At 40.2% G+C, this 17,301-nt stretch overlaps 1 protein-coding gene across 13 annotated transcripts in view; it reads right to left on the reverse strand.

Annotated features, from left to right (window-relative positions):
- Window positions 1-17,301, reverse strand: part of SERAC1 (serine active site containing 1) — a 228,164-nt gene that overhangs the window by 112,354 nt on the left and 98,509 nt on the right. For 8 of the 13 annotated variants that reach the window (XM_077149372.1, XM_077149371.1, XM_077149369.1 and 5 more), the window contains one exon: window positions 2,932-3,020. In XM_077149372.1, coding sequence (XP_077005487.1) covers window positions 2,932-3,019 — 88 coding nt within the window. In that variant the 5' untranslated portion in view covers window position 3,020. Of the gene's footprint in view, window positions 1-2,931; window positions 3,021-3,395; window positions 3,618-17,301 lie in introns of those variants that run through there. The other 5 variants (XR_013170847.1, XM_077149365.1, XM_077149366.1 and 2 more) reach the window with 3 other exon arrangements.

The raw sequence follows: 17,301 nt of genomic DNA on the forward strand, positions 1-17,301 counted from the left end.
GGGACCGCCTGTCCAATTCTACCAGCTGGCCCAGGAAGGTGGAAGGGAGGGACTCCGGTCGCTTGCCGTCCCACCCAGGAAAGCCCGTGCCCCTTGGTGATCTCACCGGAGCTGGTTCTCCCAGATAGTCAGCCGTTCCAGGATGGGGTACGTTGTCCCTTTGATCTCCGTCGTGGCTCCGGGAGCTGCTCTGTATTATCTCCACTCCCCCAGTAGCTGTTCTGGAGGAGGAAAGGTGAGGGCGGCAAGGCTGTCGAGGCTGGTGGCGGAGGAGCACGGTGAAGGCGGGGGAAGAGGGCACCGTGGTGGTTGGAGAGCAGCCGGAGCAGGAGGGGGAAGAGAGGGGAGAAGGAGGTCGGGCGGCTCGGCTGCTGCGGGGCTTGGGCGCCGCGCGGCGGGCCGGCGGAGAAAGAGAGGGGAGAAGGAGGTCGGGCGGCTCGGCTGCTGCGGGGCTTGGGCGCCGCGCGGCGGGCCGGCGGAGAAAGAGAGGGGAGAAGGAGGTCGGGCGGCTCGGCTGCTGCGGGGCTTGGGCGCCGCGCGGCGGGCCGGCGGAGAAAGAGAGGGGAGAAGGAGGTCGGGCGGCTCGGCTGCTGCGGGGCTTGGGCGCCGCGCGGCGGGCCGGCGGAGAAAGAGAGGGGAGAAGGAGGTCGGGCGGCTCGGCTGCTGCGGGGCTTGGGCGCCGCGCGGCGGGCCGGCGGAGAAAGAGAGGGGAAAGTATTTTTTAATACTAAAAAAATTCTTAGTTGCAGATACACTAGTTGCCTATGCACTTTACGTAAACTCCTTAATCCTTACCATCACAACCTTATTACTATCCTAAAATATTCAGTTTCCTCAACTCCTCTGGACTTAGGGCTACTGTATAACATAACTGTGGCTAATGAAATATAGATCTACGGAGAGGGGTCCCTCCCCAAATAAAAAGACAAAACCTTATAAGATGGCTTTTATGACCTTCTGACTTCTTGATGCTCAAGGATTCAGCAACTATTCTGTGACCTGATGACAAAGTTACGTAATAAGGATAATGGAGAAAAAAGACAGAAGGATTGCTTGGCTGCTATTCCTGCCCTAAGTTCTATCTCTCCTGACTTTCTGTTCTGTGAGAAAAATTAAAACCTCACTAATTTAAGCCACTGTAGTCAAGTTTTTATTGCATGTAGGAAACAACCTTAACTGATTTAACACTCAAGATGGTTAGGTACCAAGGCCAGCCCACAAAAATCTATTTAACCTATAACTAACTGATCTGACATAAAGAGGTAGTACTCTCTTTGTTCAGAGTTTCAACCGAGGCTGCCAAGAATACATTTCTTCTCCTTACTGAGGGATAAGGAATTCCCCTTACTTGACTTTCCCTATGCACTAGGAAATGGCAATGGACATTCCTCCCAAACTTTAGGACCCTGTGGTGTTTCTCTAGAATGGGGGAAGAGTACAATTCTGGGAGTTCTGTAGTTGAGATCAGGAGTTGTGGCAGATATTGCTTTTTTTATTTTATTTTTTTCTTTTAAACATAACATACAAACACAAGTATTCTTAACATACAAGCATTCCATTCTTGGTATATAATCAATAACTCACAAGATCATCACATTGCTTCTTGACTGTGCAACTTTTCTCGGCCATTTTTCATTCTAAGATGGTGTCCTTTGTCCTTCTCCCCTACCCCATTGGCCCCAGGGACTGGCTACCTGTTTCCTTCTCTACTGTTACCCCCACTACTGTTACCCCCACTTGCTTCTTACTATAATATCTCTTTTTCAATGAGCTCCTGTAAATAAAATAAACTCTCACAGACCTTTATTCCACCTTAAAGTAAATTCAACACTCTTGAGTTTGTTCTGCCAGATATAATGACAGAAAGTAAACTCCCTTCTCTGTCCCCACTTCTCTTTTTATTTTTTTATTTTTAGGGAAGAAAAGAAAAATAGAGAAAAAGAGACAGAGAAAGAGAGAAAGAAAATGAGAGGAAAGGAGAAGGGAGAAAGGAAGGAGAGAAGAAGGGGGAAGGAGGGAGAGTAATGTGGGCAGGAGAGAATCACGTTCCCCATTTGTCTTTTTATATTTGGAATAAAGAACCACAGAATTCTCTAGACAGAAAGGATCTGTCTTAAAAATAGATCTACCTTAAAAATCAAAAGGAAGCTTCATAAGGACATGGACTTTTTGTTTTGTTCGATACTCTACCCAATATAGTATAGTCCCTGGCACTCATAGTAGGTGATCAATAATTGTCAAATGAATGAAAGATGATCTAAGCTGATCTTCTCATTTCACAAGTATCATAAATAATTCTCAGAAAATAGATTATTTCATTCTTCCATCCAATAAATAAAATTTGAACACTTATTATATGCCAGGTACAATAATAAGCAACTGAGGATATAATGGTCAAGATAAGACCCTGCCCTCACAGATTTTAAAGCCTACGGAGGAAGTCAGAGAACTAAGCAAGTCCTATATTTACATACAAAATGGTAAGTGGCAGGATCTCCCCTGGTCTAGTGTGACAGGGAAAGCTTCCTAGAGGAAGGCCTGGCTACAGCATGGAAGGTAAATTAGTGCTAGACCCTAAATTCCAAGACGGCAAGGACATCTTCCTTGCTTACCACTGTAAAGCCAAAACCTAACACAAGTGCCTGGCACAAAACAAGAGTTTAGTCAATATCTGCTGAATGAGAATGCAGTGATATTTAAGTCGAGTTTAGAAAAGTAAGCATGATTTTGACGGAGAGGGTAAAGAATTTCCAAGAAAAAGAGTGTGCATGGCTCTAGACCTACAAATTTGGGGTGGGTCATTAGCATAGAACAGGTGCAAACAAATCTGAGACTTACTATAGGTTAAATAAGTTTTTGTGGACATCCTGGAAATCCAGCCACCATTTATATATCACAGTTTCTATAAGGAGATGTTTAAACTGTACTCACGGATCTCTCTCCAGTATGTGTCCCTTTTCAATAGGGAAGTAGAGGTTCCTATTCTTCTGCAGATTATACAATAAGCAGCCAGGGACATTCTGTGATGTAGAACAATTATACCACATTTAATTAAGCATATAATTAAAACATTTCCTTTAATCATAAAAATATGTTGCCATCACATTGGATAGCCCACAAAGTTTCCCAATACAGGAAAAATATTTTCAATTAAAAAACATTTGCCCCTTGAAAACTTAAAGGAGAGCTATTAGAATAACATCTTGCTGGTAGTTTCATGAGCCATATTTAATACAAAACAGGAAAATTCAGAGTACCAAACAGAATAACAATACAGACATTTAAATATTTTATATTTAATATTAATATTTTATATATTTAAATATTCTAAATGTCTTAAAATTTCTCTCTCTCTCATGACAAAAGTGACAAGAGGCTCTGAATGAAAGACATACTTAGAATCCATGGAAATATTTAGCTTTTCTCAAACTCCTTCAGGGTGGCACCCATCATTATTGAAACCTTTGAAACTGAATTGCTGGCATCCTATCAAAGAAAGACAACTGTCCACCCAACTAATTCATCAGCTGAATAAGCATTATCTAATATGACATGATGGTTTCTAGAACAATTCAGCATTCTAGAACCATGTCCAGTTGTCTTTGGATAATGACATTTTTTTCTTTTTCTTTTTACAGATTACTTTGGGGAGAATTGATGTCTTCACCATATGGAGTCTCTCCATCCATGAAAAGGTGTATCTTCAAGTCTTCTCTAATTTTCCTCACAAAGGTCATGCATGTTTTCTCTTTCCTTCCTACCTCCTTTCCCTTTTTTTGTTTCATGAAAAATTTCAAATGTACATAAATAAAGAGACAATTGCAAAATTAATTGTCATATACCTATCACTCAGCTTCAGCAATCATCCACTCATGCGAATCTTGCTTGTTCTATACTAGCTCTATCCAACAGAACTTTCGGTATGACAGAAATTTTCTATCTGCACCATCCAACAATCACAGGCCACATGTGATTAGGGAAGACTTCAAATGTATGCAGCTAGTCTGAACAAAATGCCTAGTGTGACAGGAAGTGACATTTTTAAATAATTTAATTTTAATTAATTAAAACTTAAACAGCCACAGATAACTAGGGCTATTACACTGAAGAGCACATACCTGTACCCTAAACCATATTCACTTTACATCACCACCATACTCCATTATGTTGAAGCAAATCTCTAATATCGCATCATTTAACTCATAAATACTTCAGAACCCACCTGTCCTAAATATATATATATATATAAACCATTATTACGCCTAAAAAATAAATAGAACTCCTTGTAAGTACCATCAAATACCCAATGAATATTTCAGTTACTTCACAAATGTTTGCTTTTTGTTTTCTTTTGCACTATTGGTTTTTTTTAATTAATATTCACACAAGGTCTGCACATGGCACCTGGCTGATAGTATGCCTCTTTTCTTCAGAGTGGGTTTTGTATTAGTTAGGGTTCTCTAGAGAAACAGAATCAACAGGGAACACTTGCAAATATAAAATTTATGAAAGTGTCTCACATGACTGTGGGAACGCAGAGTCCAAAATCTGTAGGGCAGGTTGTAAAGCCGACAATTCTGATGACGGGTCCAGCCAAAGCAGGAAGAGAGCCAGTCTCTTCTGAATCCTCCTTAAGAGGCTTCCAGTGATTAGATTAAGCATCACTCACTGCAGAAGACACTCCCCTTGGCTGATTACAAATGGAATTGGCTGTGGATACAGCTGACGTGATCGTGATTTAATTCTATGAAATGTCCTCATTGCAACAGACAGGCTAGCACTTGCACAAGCAGACAAACAGATACCACCACTTGGCCAAGTTGACACATGAACCTGACCATGACACGTTTCTTCTAAAATGTTTAGATTTTCTTTCTTCTTGAGCCAATTCTGATAGTGTCTACTTTTCTGGGAAATGTACACTTAGTTTTCAAAATCGTTGGCATAAAGTTGTTCATGGTTTTTGTTTTTTTATTCCAACTGTTCACTTTGTTTCTTAACATTGTTTATTTTTACCTGTTAAAAAAAAAAACTTGAGCAGTCTCCCAGATGTTTTTTTTCAAAGAACCATCTATAGTTTTGCTGATCATCTCCATTTTTTGTTGCTTTGTTTTCTATTTCTGATCTCCTTTATTTTCTTCTTTCTTTCTTTCAGTTCCATCTGTCCTTTTCCTAACTTCTACAATTGAATGCTTCTTTAATATCTGATGAGCAGCTTTTCTGCTCTTTTATAAATGCATTTCAGACTTTAAATTCCCCTCTAAGTTTGCTTTACTAAAATCCCACAAGTCCTGATATTTCCATTATGATTACCTCTAATCCATGAATCATTAGGGAGTATGGATTTTGTTTTAAAATTTTTTTTTTATTGTATAGTATGACATATATGCAAGGCAAAGAAATACAAAAGCAATCGTTTTCAAAGCACTCTTCAAAAAGTGGCTGCAAGATAGATTCCAGTTTGTCATGGGCTACCATACAATCCTCTTGTATTTTTTCTTCTAGCTGCTCCAGAATATAGGAGGCTGGAGGGCTTAAATATTTTTTAATCATCACGATCAACTTTTTTTCTTTCTTTTTTGTGAATAACCATTTGCAACAAAGGTTATTTCAACACAGCACCACAACTAGTTGTAGGACACATTTCAGACTTTGACAAGGGTTACAACATTTCACAATTTTAGATTGTTACTTCCAGCTGCTCTAAAATACTGGAGACTAAAAGAGACATCGATCTAATGATTCAGCATTCATATTCATTTGTTAAGTCTTACCTTCCCTGTATAATTCCACCATCACCTTTGATCTTTCCATTACCCCTCTTTGGGGTTGTTTGGGCTATGGCAATTCTAATTTTTTTGTATTGGAAGGGTCTCTCACTAATATGTGGTAGGGAGGTGGAACTATCTGATGCTCTGGAGAGGCTGGGCTAGGTTTCAGGACTTACCTGGACCAGGGACCCATCTGGAGGTTGTAAGTTTCTGGAAAGTTACTCTAGTGCCCTTGTGGAATCTTGCATATTGCCCAAGGTGTTCCTTAGGATTGGCTGAAATGGCCCTGGTTGGGAGTTGGAAGTTATGATAGGTAACAAGGTCTACCTGAAGTTTGCATAAAGCATCTCCCAAAGTAGCCTTTCGACTCTATTTGAACCCTCTTTGCCACTGATATTTTATTAATTACACTTCTTTTCCCCCTTTTGGTCAGGATGTAATTGTTGATCCCACAGTGCCAGGTCTGGATTCATCCCTGGGAGTCCTCTCCCACGTCGCCAAGGAGACTTTCACCCTGGATGTCTTGCCCGACATAGCGGGGAGGGCAATGATTTCACTTGCACAGTTGGGCTTAGAGAGACTGAGGCCACAGCTGAGCAACAACAGAGGTCCTCCAGAAGCAACTCTTAGACATGCGTATAGGTAGCCTAAGCTTCTCTACTACCTACATAAGCTTCACAAGATAAGTCTCATGATCGAAGGCATGGTAGATGGATTTGGGTGTCCCTAAGGTTTGACACAGTATCAGGGGATTCCCTGATGGTAAAATTTAATAGTTCCATAGTCTTTCTCCCCTCCCTCAGGGGACTTTGCCAATACTTTTTGATCACCTGTTTAATATACTCTAGGAAGTTTCCAGGCATTATAATAATCTACACAGGATTAAAGGAATCTTTAATCTGTGCTTTCTTTCTTATTCTGTGCTTCCTGTGTTTCAGTTGTTCAGATGAGCTATACAGTTAGGCTGAATTAGATTATGCACTACAGAAAATTTCAGTTCCAGATCAAATAATCTTTTCTTCCATTAGTTTCAAAGAGTATGTGTAATTCTAAAATATAGACACTGTCTTCCTTACTCCTATGATCTGAATTACTTTAATCCCAACCTGTATAGTTTCGTTCTTATCTCTAAATATCAGGTTAAATATATAAAACAGCCTCTCCAGATCCAGAAATATTAATCACCACTCTAGACTTAACGTGCCGGCTCTAAAAGCTTACAATCTAGGCCCCTATTTTCCTACCAGCATTTTCTAACAGTGGCCATACCACTGTTGTTTTTGTTTCTGGCTTATTTTGTCTCATCAAATGTCCCACATGCTCATTCACATCGTTGCGTGCCTCACGACATTCTTCCTTTTTGTAGCCCTTCATTCATAAGTATATGCCATTGTTCACCAATCTACTTCTCCATCCGTGCATCCTTCAGCCACCTGCATCAGGCATCATGCACAGGACCCAAAGTCTACAGTCCATCAACATTCTCAATTTTAGATAATTTCATTGCACCCAAGAGACAGAAAACCAATAAACACACCCTCACCAAAGAGGAAATCTAAACCTCCTGTTAACTCTTATCCCTCACCCCATTATTTACCTCTGCTGTTGCTGCAGTAGGGCTGATGGTTTCCTTTTGAACATAGCTCATAGCATGCAATACCAGTTTTCCCCCTATACCCTGGACATAAACACTCTTTATAAAAGAATCATATCTTTGAAGTAATTCTTGCGAGAACTCATTCACATTTCAGTGTTAGTGGGACATGTGGGTCTATACAACCCCTTTCAATCTTGTTCATCTTCAATATGGTAATATTACTTATAGACCCACAAGAGAATCACCTTCGCTCCTATCTATTCCCTTACATTGGAGTTTGTTCTAGTTTGCTAGCTGCTGGAATGCCATATACCAGAAATGGAATGGCCTTTAAAAGGGAGAACTTAACGAGTTGCTAGTTTACAGTTCTAAGACCAAGAAAAGTTCCCAATTATTAGAAGTCTATAGAAATGTCCAATCAAAGGCATCCAGGGAAAGATACCTTGGTTCAAGAAGGCCGATAAAGTTCAGGGTTTCTCTCTCAAGTGAGAAGGCACATGGGGAACACAGTCAGGGCTTCTATGAAGGGCACATGGCGAACGAACACAGCATCATCCACTAGAATTCTCTCCTTGCTTCCTGTTTCATGAAGCTCCCCGGGAGGCATTTTCCTTCTTCATCCCCAAAGGTCGCTGGCTGGTGGACTCTCTGCTTCTTGAGGCTTCTCGTTCTGCTCTGCTCTCTCTGAATGTCTTTCTCCAAAATGTTTCCCCTTTTATAGGACTGCAGTAAACCAATCAAGACCCACTCAAATGGGTGGAGACATGTCATCCACTAATCCAGTTTAACAACTATTCTTGACTAAATCACATCAACCAGGGAGATGATCTCATTACAGTTTCAAATATACAGTATTGAATAAGGATTATTCTACCTTTAAGAAATGGGATTTATATTAAAACATGGCTTTTCTTCGGGGGCATGCTTCCTTTCAAACCAGCACAGAGTTCAACCTCATTAGTTAACAGTTCACCCACCTCTAGCTTCTAGGTATCTCTAAGTCCCCTATATTCTGCATTATAAGCCTCTGATTATATCTTTATGATGGTCATAAAAGTGGAATCATAAAGTACCTATTCTTGGGCCTCGAATTACTCCTGTCAGTGTCTTCTCGGGTTAAATAAAGCTAGAAGGTCTCAGTTTTCTTGGTGTCTCTGGGGAGCCCCTGGACCAGATCTTTCTCAGCTCCAGCCCACCTTTCCCCAGAAGCTCTGGTTGAGTTCACAGATATCCACCAAGTTTCAGGCTCCTGAGAGAACAAAGTTTGAGGCCCAGCATGGACATGCCAGCTAACTGGACCTTGCCCCAGAAATTCCTGGCCCTGGCTCCAGAGGAACTTGGCAGCTCATGTGAGATGGGGACTTAGTAAGACGCGCGGGTCTTAGTTCCTCCTCCAGAACAGCTACTAGGGGAGTAAAAACGATACAGAACAGCTCCAGGAGCCACGACAGAGATCAAGAAGACAGCGTACCCCATTCTGGAACGGCTGACTGGCTGGGAGAACCCGCTCCGGTGAGATCGCTGAGGGGGGCAGGCTTCCCTGGGCTGGTAGGTGGCAGGCGGCCGGAGTCAATCCCTCCCTCCTTCCCGGGCCGGCTGGGAGAATTGGACAGGCGGTCCCCTCAAGCCGCGGTGGCTGGCGCCCACGCGCGCCCCCCGGACCAGCGGGGAGAATTAGATCGGAGATCCCCAGGCCACGGAGAACGGTGATCGGGGTCCCTTCCAAACACGTGGCTTCCCGGTTCGGCTGGGAACGGTGCCCTTCCCCGGGCCACAGCGGCTGGCGCCCTCCCGCCACGCCTGGCGCCCCGGGTCGGGTAGGAGAGTCAGACAGGCGCTCTCCCGGGTTGCGGCGGCCGGCGATCCACCCCGCGTTCGGATCTCCGGGCCGGCTGGCAGATTCGGACTGTCACTCTTCCAAGCCGCTTCAGCTGGCGAACCTCCCCCACGGCGAGAATTTTCCAAAGTTAAAGGACCCACAGCACCTTTTACTGGTGGGACCCGCAGACAAACGAGTGCCACGAGCACCACCTACTGGGCAGGATAAGAAAAACAGAATCCAGAGATTTCACAGAAAAATCTTTCAACTTGTTGGGTCCAACACCCAGGGAAATCTGACTAAATGCCCAGACGCCAGCAGAAGATAACGGATCAGGCTCAGAAAATTGAAAATATGGCCCAGTCAAAGGAACAAACCAATAGTTCAAATGAGATACAGGAGCTGAGACAACTAATGCTGAATATACGAACAGAAATGGAAAACCTCTTCAAAAACAAAATCGATAAATTGAAGGAGGACATGAAGAAGACATGGGCTGAACAAAAAGAAGAAATAGAAAAACTGAAAAAACAAATCACAGAACTTATGGAAGTGAAGGACAAAGTAAAAAAGATGGAAAAAACAATGGATACCTACAATGGCAGATTTAAAGAGACAGAAGATAGAATTAGTGAACTGGAGGATGGACCATCTGAATTCCAAAAAGAAACAGAAACTATAGGGAAAAGAATGGAAAAATTTGAACAGGGGATCAGGGAACTGAAGGACAATATGAAGCGCACAAATATACGTGTTGTGGGTGTCCGAGAAGGAGAAGAGAAGGGAAAAGGAGGAGAAAAACTAATGGAAGAAATTATCACTGAAAATTTCCGAACCTTATGAAAGACCTAAAATTACAGATCCAAGAAGTGCAGCGCACCCCAAAGAGAACAGACCCAAATAGGCGTTCTCCAAGACACTTACTAGTTAGAATGTCAGAGGTCAAAGAGAAAGAGAGGATCTTGAAAGCAGCAAGAGGAAAACAATCTATCACATACAAGGGAAACCCAATAAGACTATGTGTAGATTTCTGAGCAGAAACCATGGAAGCTAGAAGACAGTGGGATGATATATTTAAATTACTAAAAGAGAAAAACTGCCAACCAAGACCTCTATATCCTGCAAAATTGTCCTTCAAAAATGAGGGAGAAATTAAAACATTCTCAGACAAAAAGTCACTGAGAGAATTTGTGACCAAGAGACCAGCTCTGCAAGAAAATACTAAAGGGAGCACTAGAGTCAGAACCGAAAAGACAGAAGAGAGAGGTATGGAGAAGAGTGTAGAAAGAAGGAAAATCAGATATGATGTACATAATACAAAAGGCAAAATGGTAGAGGAAAATATTACCCAAACAGTAATAACACTAAATATTAATGAAATGAATTCCCCAATCAAAAGACATAGACTGGCAGAATGGATTAAAAAACAGGATCCTTCTATATGCTGTCTACAGGAAACACATCTTAGACCCAAAGATAAACATAGGTTCAAAGAGAAAGGTTGGGAAAAGATATTTCATGCAAATAACAACCAGAAAGAGCAGGAGTAGTTATACTAATATCCAACAAATTAGACTTCAAATGTAAAACAGTTAAAAGAGACAAAGAAGGACACTATCTACTAATAAAAGGAACAATTAAACAAGAAGACATAACAATCATAAATATTTATGCACCGAACCGGAATGCCCCTAAATACATGAGGAATACACTGCAAACACTGAAAAGGGAAATAGACACATATACCATAATAGTTGGAGACTTCAATTCACCACTCTCATCAATGGACAGAACATATAGACAGAGGATCAAAAAAGAAATAAAGAATCTGAATCTCACAAATAGAGAATCTACATCCCACAACAGCAGGATACACCTTTTTCTCAAGTGCTCATGGATCATTCTCAAAGATAGACCATATGCTGGGTCACAAAGCAAGTCTTAACAAACTTAAAAAGATTGAAATCATACACAACACTTTCTCGGATCATAAAGGAATGAAGTTGGAAATCAATAACAGGTGGAGTGCCAGAAAATTCACAAATACGTGGAGGCTCAACAACACACTCTTTTTTTTTTTTTTTTTTTATTAATTAAAAAAAGAATTAACAAAACAATTAGAAATCATTTCAATCTACATGTACAATCAGTAATTCTTAATAACATCACATAGTTGCATATTCATCATTTCTTAGTACATTTGCATCGATTTAGAAAAAGAAATAAAAAGACAACAGAATAAGAATTAAAACAATAATAGAAAGAAAAAAAAAACAAAAAAAAACAAAAACAAAAAACCTATACCTCACATGCAGCTTCATTCAGTGTTTTAACATAATTGCATTACAATTGGGTAGTATTGTGCTGTCCATTTCTGAGTTTTTATATCCAGTCCCGTTGTACAGTCTGTATCCCTTCAGCTCCAATTACCCCTTCTCTCTTTTTTTTTTTTTAATTAACGGAAAAAAAGAAATTAACCCAACATTTAGAAATCATACCATTCTACATATGCAATCAGTAATTCTTAACATCCTCACATAGATGCATGATCATCATTTCTTAGTACATTTGCATCGGTTTAGAAGAACTAGCAACATAACCGAAAAAGATATAGAATGTTAATATAGAGAAAAAAATAAAAGTAATAATAGTAAAATCAAAACAATACAAAACAAAACAAAACAAAACAAAAACCTATAGCTCAGATGCAGCTTCATTCAGTGTTTTAACATGATTACTTTACAATTAGGTATTATTGTGCTGTCCATTTTTGAGTTTTTGTATCTAGTCCTGTTGCACAGTCTGTATCCCTTCAGCTTCAATTACCCATTGTCTTACCCTGTTTCTAACTCCTGCTGAACTCTGTTACCAATGACATATTTCAAGTTTATTCTCGAATGTCCGTTCACATCAGTGGGACCATACAGTATTTGTCCTTTAGTTTTTGGCTGGATTAACTCAGCATAATATTCTCTAGGTCCATCCATGTTATTACATGGTTCATAAGTTTATCTTGTCTTAAAGCTGCATAATATTCCATCGTATGTATATACCACAGTTTGTTTAGCCACTCTTCTGTTGATGGAGATTTTGGCTGTTTCCATCTCTTTGCAATTGTAAATAATGCTGCTATAAACATTGGTGTGCAAATGTCCGTTTGTGTCTTTGCCCTTAAGTCCTTTGAGTAGATACCTAGCAATGGTATTGCTGGGTCGTATGGCAATTCTATATTCAGCTTTTTGAGGAACCGCCAAACTGCCTTCCACAGTGGTTGTACCCTTTGACATTCCCACCAACAGTGGATAAGTGTGCCTCTTTCTCCGCATCCTCTCCAGCACTTGTCATTTTCTGTTTTGTTGATAATGGCCATTCTGGTGGGTGTGAGATGATATCTCATTGTGGTTTTGATTTGCATTTCTCTAATGGCCAGGGACATTGAGCATCTCTTCATGTGCCTCTTGGCCATCCGTATTTCCTCTTCTGAGAGGTGTCTGTTCAAGTCTTTTTCCCATTTTGTAATTGGGTTGGCTGTCTTTTTGTTGTTGAGATGAACAATCTCTTTATAAATTCTGGATACTAGACCTTTATCTGATATATCATTTCCAAATATTGTCTCCCATTGTGAAGGCTGTCTTTCTACTTTCTTGATGAAGTTCTTTGATGCACAAAAGTGTTTAATTTTGAGGAGTTCCCATTTATTTATTTCCTTCTTCAGTGCTCTTGCTTTAGGTTTAAGGTCCATAAAACCGCCTCTAGTTGTAAGATCCATAAGATATCTCCCTACATTTTCCTCTAACTGTTTTATGGTCTAGACCTAATGTTTAGATCTTTGATCCATTTTGAGTTAACTTTTGTATAGGGTGTGAGAGATGGGTCTTCTTTCATTCTTTTGCATATGGATATCCAGTTCTCTAGGCACCATTTATTGAAGAGACTGCTCTGTCCCAGGTGAGTTGGCTTGACTGCCTTATCAAAGATCAAATGTCCATAGATGAGAGGGTCTATATCTGAGCACTCTATTCGATTCCATTGGTCGATATATCTATCTTTATGCCAATACCATGCTGTTTTGACCGCTGTGGCTTCATAATATGCCTTAAAGTCAGGCAGCGCGAGACCTCCAGCTTCGTTTTTTTTCCTCAAGATGTTTTTAGCAATTCGGGGCACCCTGCCCTTCCAGATAAATTTGCTTATTGGTTTTTCTATTTCTGAAAAATAAGTTGTTGGGATTTTGATTGGTATTGCATTGAATCTGTAAATCAATTTAGGTAGGATTGACATCTTAACTATATTTAGTCTTCCAATCCATGAATACGGTATGCCCTTCCATCTATTTAGGTCTTCTGTGATTTCTTTTAGCAGTTTTTTGTAGTTTTCTTTATATAGGTTTTTTGTCTAACAACACACTCTTAAACAACGAGTGGGTCAAAGAAGAAATTGCTAGAGAAATTAGTAAATACCTCGAGGCGAATGAAAACGAAAACACAACATATCAAAACTTATGGGACGCAGCAAAGGCAGTGCTAAGAGGGAAATTTATTGCCCTAAATGCCTATATTAGAAAAGAAGAAAAGGCAAAACTTCAGGCATTAACTGTCTACTTGGAAGAACTGGAGAAAGAACAGCAAACTAATCCCAAAGCAAGCAAAAGGAAAGAAATAACAAAGATTAGAGCAGAAATAAATGAAATTGAAAACACGAATACAATAGAGAAAATCAATAAGGCCAGAAGTTGGTTCTATGAGAAAATCAATAAGATTGATGGGCCCTTAGCAAGATTGACAAAAAGAAGAAGAGAGAGGATGCAAATAAATAAGATCAGAAATGGAAGAGGAGACATAACTACTGACCTCACAGAAATAAAGCAGGTAATAACAGGATACTATGAACAACTTTACGCTAATAAATACAACAATTTAGATGAAATGGATGGGTTCCGGGAAAGACATGAACAACCAACTTTGACTCAAGAAGAAATAGATGACCTCGACAAACCAATCACAAGTAAAGAAATTGAATTAGTCATTCAAAAGCTTCCTAAAAAGAAAAGTTCAGGACCAGACGGCTTCACAGGTGAATTCTATCAAACATTCCAGAAAGAATTAGTACCAACTCTCCTCAAACTCTTCAAAAAAATCAAAGTGGAGGGAAAACTACCTAATTCATTCTATGAAGCCAACATCACCCTCATACCAAAACCAGGCAAAGATATTACAAAAAAAGAAAACTACAGACCAATTTCTCTAATGAATATAGATGCAAAAATCCTCAATAAAATTCTAGCAAATCGTATCCAACAACACATTAAAAGAATTATACATCATGACCAAGTAGGATTCATCCCAGGTATGCAAGGATGGTTCAACATAAGAAAATCAATTAATGTAATACACCATATCAACAAATCAAAGCAGAAAAATCACATGATCATCTCAATTGATGCAGAGAAGGCATTTGACAAGATTCAACATCCTTTCCTGTTGAAAACACTTCAAAAGATAGGAATACAAGGGAACTTCCTTAAAATGATAGAGGGAATATAAGAAAAACCCACAGCTAATATCATCCTCAATGGGGAAAAATTGAAAACTTTCCCCCTAAGATCAGGAACAAGACAAGGATGTCCATTATCACCACTATTATTCAACACTGTGTTGGAGGTTCTAGCCAGAGCAATTAGACAAGAAAAAGAAATACAAGGCATCAAAATTGGAAAGGAAGAAGTAAAACTATCACTGTTTGCAGACGATATGATACTATACATCGAAAACCCGGAAAAATCCACAACAAAACTACTAGAGCTAATAAATGAGTACAGCAAAGTAGCAGGTTACAAGATCAACATTCAAAAATCTGTAGCATTTCTATACACTGGTAATGAACAAGCTGAGGGGGAAATCAAGAAACGAATCCCATTTACAATTGCAACTAAAAGAATAAAATACCTAGGAATAAATTTAACTAAAGAGACAAACTATACAAAGAAAACTACAAAAACCTGTTAAAAGAAATCACAGAAGACCTAAATAGATGGAAGGGCATACCGTGTTCATGGATTGGAAGACTAAATATAGTTAAGATGTCAATCCTACCTAAATTGATTTACAGATTCAATGCAATACCAATCAAAATCCCAACAACTTATTTTTCAGAAATAGAAAAACCAATAAGCAAATTTATCTGGAAGGGCAGGGTGCCCCGAATTGCTAAAAACATCTTGAGGAAAAAAAACGAAGTTGGAGGTCTCGCACTGCCTGACTTTAAGGCATATTATGAAGCCACAGTGGTCAAAACAGCATGGTATTGGCATAAAGATAGATATATCAGACTTCCGGAGAAGATGGCGGCTTAGTAAGACGTGCGGGTCTTAGTTCCTCCTCCCGAAAAGCAACTAAAGAAACAGAAACAATACGAAACAGCTCCCGGAGTCACGACAGAGACCAAAAAGACAGCGTACCCCATTCTGGAACGGCTGAACGGGGTAGGGAGAATCCACTGCGGTGAGATACCCGAGGGGCGCACGTTTTCCCGGCTGGGGCGGCTGGCGACTGGGGTCCCCTCCACGCACGTGGCTCCCTGGTCTGACTGGGAACATTGGATAGTGGGGCCCTCCCGTCACGCTTGGCGTCTCGGGCCAGCTGGGCAATTTGGACCAGCACTCCCCCAAGCTGCGGCCAGCGACCCCCGCCTCCACGCGCGGTTTCCCGGGCCGACTGCCCCGCAGACAAACGACCGCCACAAGCACCACCTACTGGGCAGGAACAGAAAAACAGAGCCCAGAGATTCCACAGAAAAACCTTTCAACCAGCTGGGTCCCACACCCAGAGAAATCTGATCAAATGCCCAGACACCAGCAGAAAATAATGGATGATGCTCGGAAAATTGAAGATATGGCCCAATCAAAGGAACAAACCAATAGTTCAAATGAGATACAGGAGCTGAGACAACTAATGCTGAATATACGAACAGAAATGGAAAAACTCTTCAAAAACCAAATCAATAAATTGAGGGAGGACATGAAGAAGATATGGGCTGAACAAAAAGAAGAAATAGAAAATCTGAAAAAACAAATCACAGAACTTGTGGGAGTGAAGGACAAAGAAGAAAAAATGGAAAAAACAATGGATACCTACAATGGTAGATCTAAAGAGACAGAAGCTACAATTAGTGAACTGGAGGATGGAACAACTGAATTCCAAAAAGAAACAGAAACTATAGGGAAAAGAATGGAAAAACTTGAGCAGGGAATCAGGGAACTGAATGACAATATGAAGCGCACAAATATACGTGTTGTGGGTGTCCCAGAAGGAGAAGAGAAGGGAAAAGGAGGAGAAAAACTAATGGAAGAAATTATCACTGAAAATTTCCCAACTCTTATGAAAGACCTAAATATACAGATCCAAGAAGTGCAGCGCACCCCAAAGAGAATAGACCCAAATAGGCGTTCTCCAAGACATTTACTAGTTAGAATGTCAGAGGTCAAAGAGAAAGAGAGGATCTTGAAAGCAGCAAGAGAAAAACAATCTGTCACATACAAGGGAAACCCAATAAGACTATGTGTAGATTTCTCAGCAGAAACCATGGAAGCTAGAAGACAGTGGGATGATATATTTAAATCACTAAAAGAGAAAAACTGCCAACCAAGACTCCTATATCCAGCAAAATTGTCCTTCAAAAATGAGGGAGAAATTAAAACATTTATAGACAAAAAGTCACTGAGAGAATTTGTGACCAAGAGACCAGCTCTGCAAGAAATACTAAAGGGAGCACTAGAGTCAGAAACGAAAAGACAGAAGAGAGAGGTATGGAGTAAAGTGTAGAAAGAAGGAAAATCAGGTATGATATATATAATACAAAAGCCAAAATGGTAGAGGAAAATATTATCCAAACAGTAATAACACTAAAAGTTAATGGACTGAATTTCCCAATCAAAAGACATAGAATGGCAGAATGGATTACGACCCAGCAATACCACTGCTAGGTATCTACTCAAAGGACTTAAGGGCAAAGACACAGACGGACATTTGCACACCAGTGTTTATAGCAGCATTATCTACAATTGCAAAGAGATGGAAACAGCCAAAATGTCCATCAACAGACGAGTGGCTAGACAA

The sequence above is a fragment of the Tamandua tetradactyla genome, chromosome 2 (assembly GCF_023851605.1).
Source record: "Tamandua tetradactyla isolate mTamTet1 chromosome 2, mTamTet1.pri, whole genome shotgun sequence".
Taxonomy (NCBI): domain Eukaryota; kingdom Metazoa; phylum Chordata; class Mammalia; order Pilosa; family Myrmecophagidae; genus Tamandua; species Tamandua tetradactyla.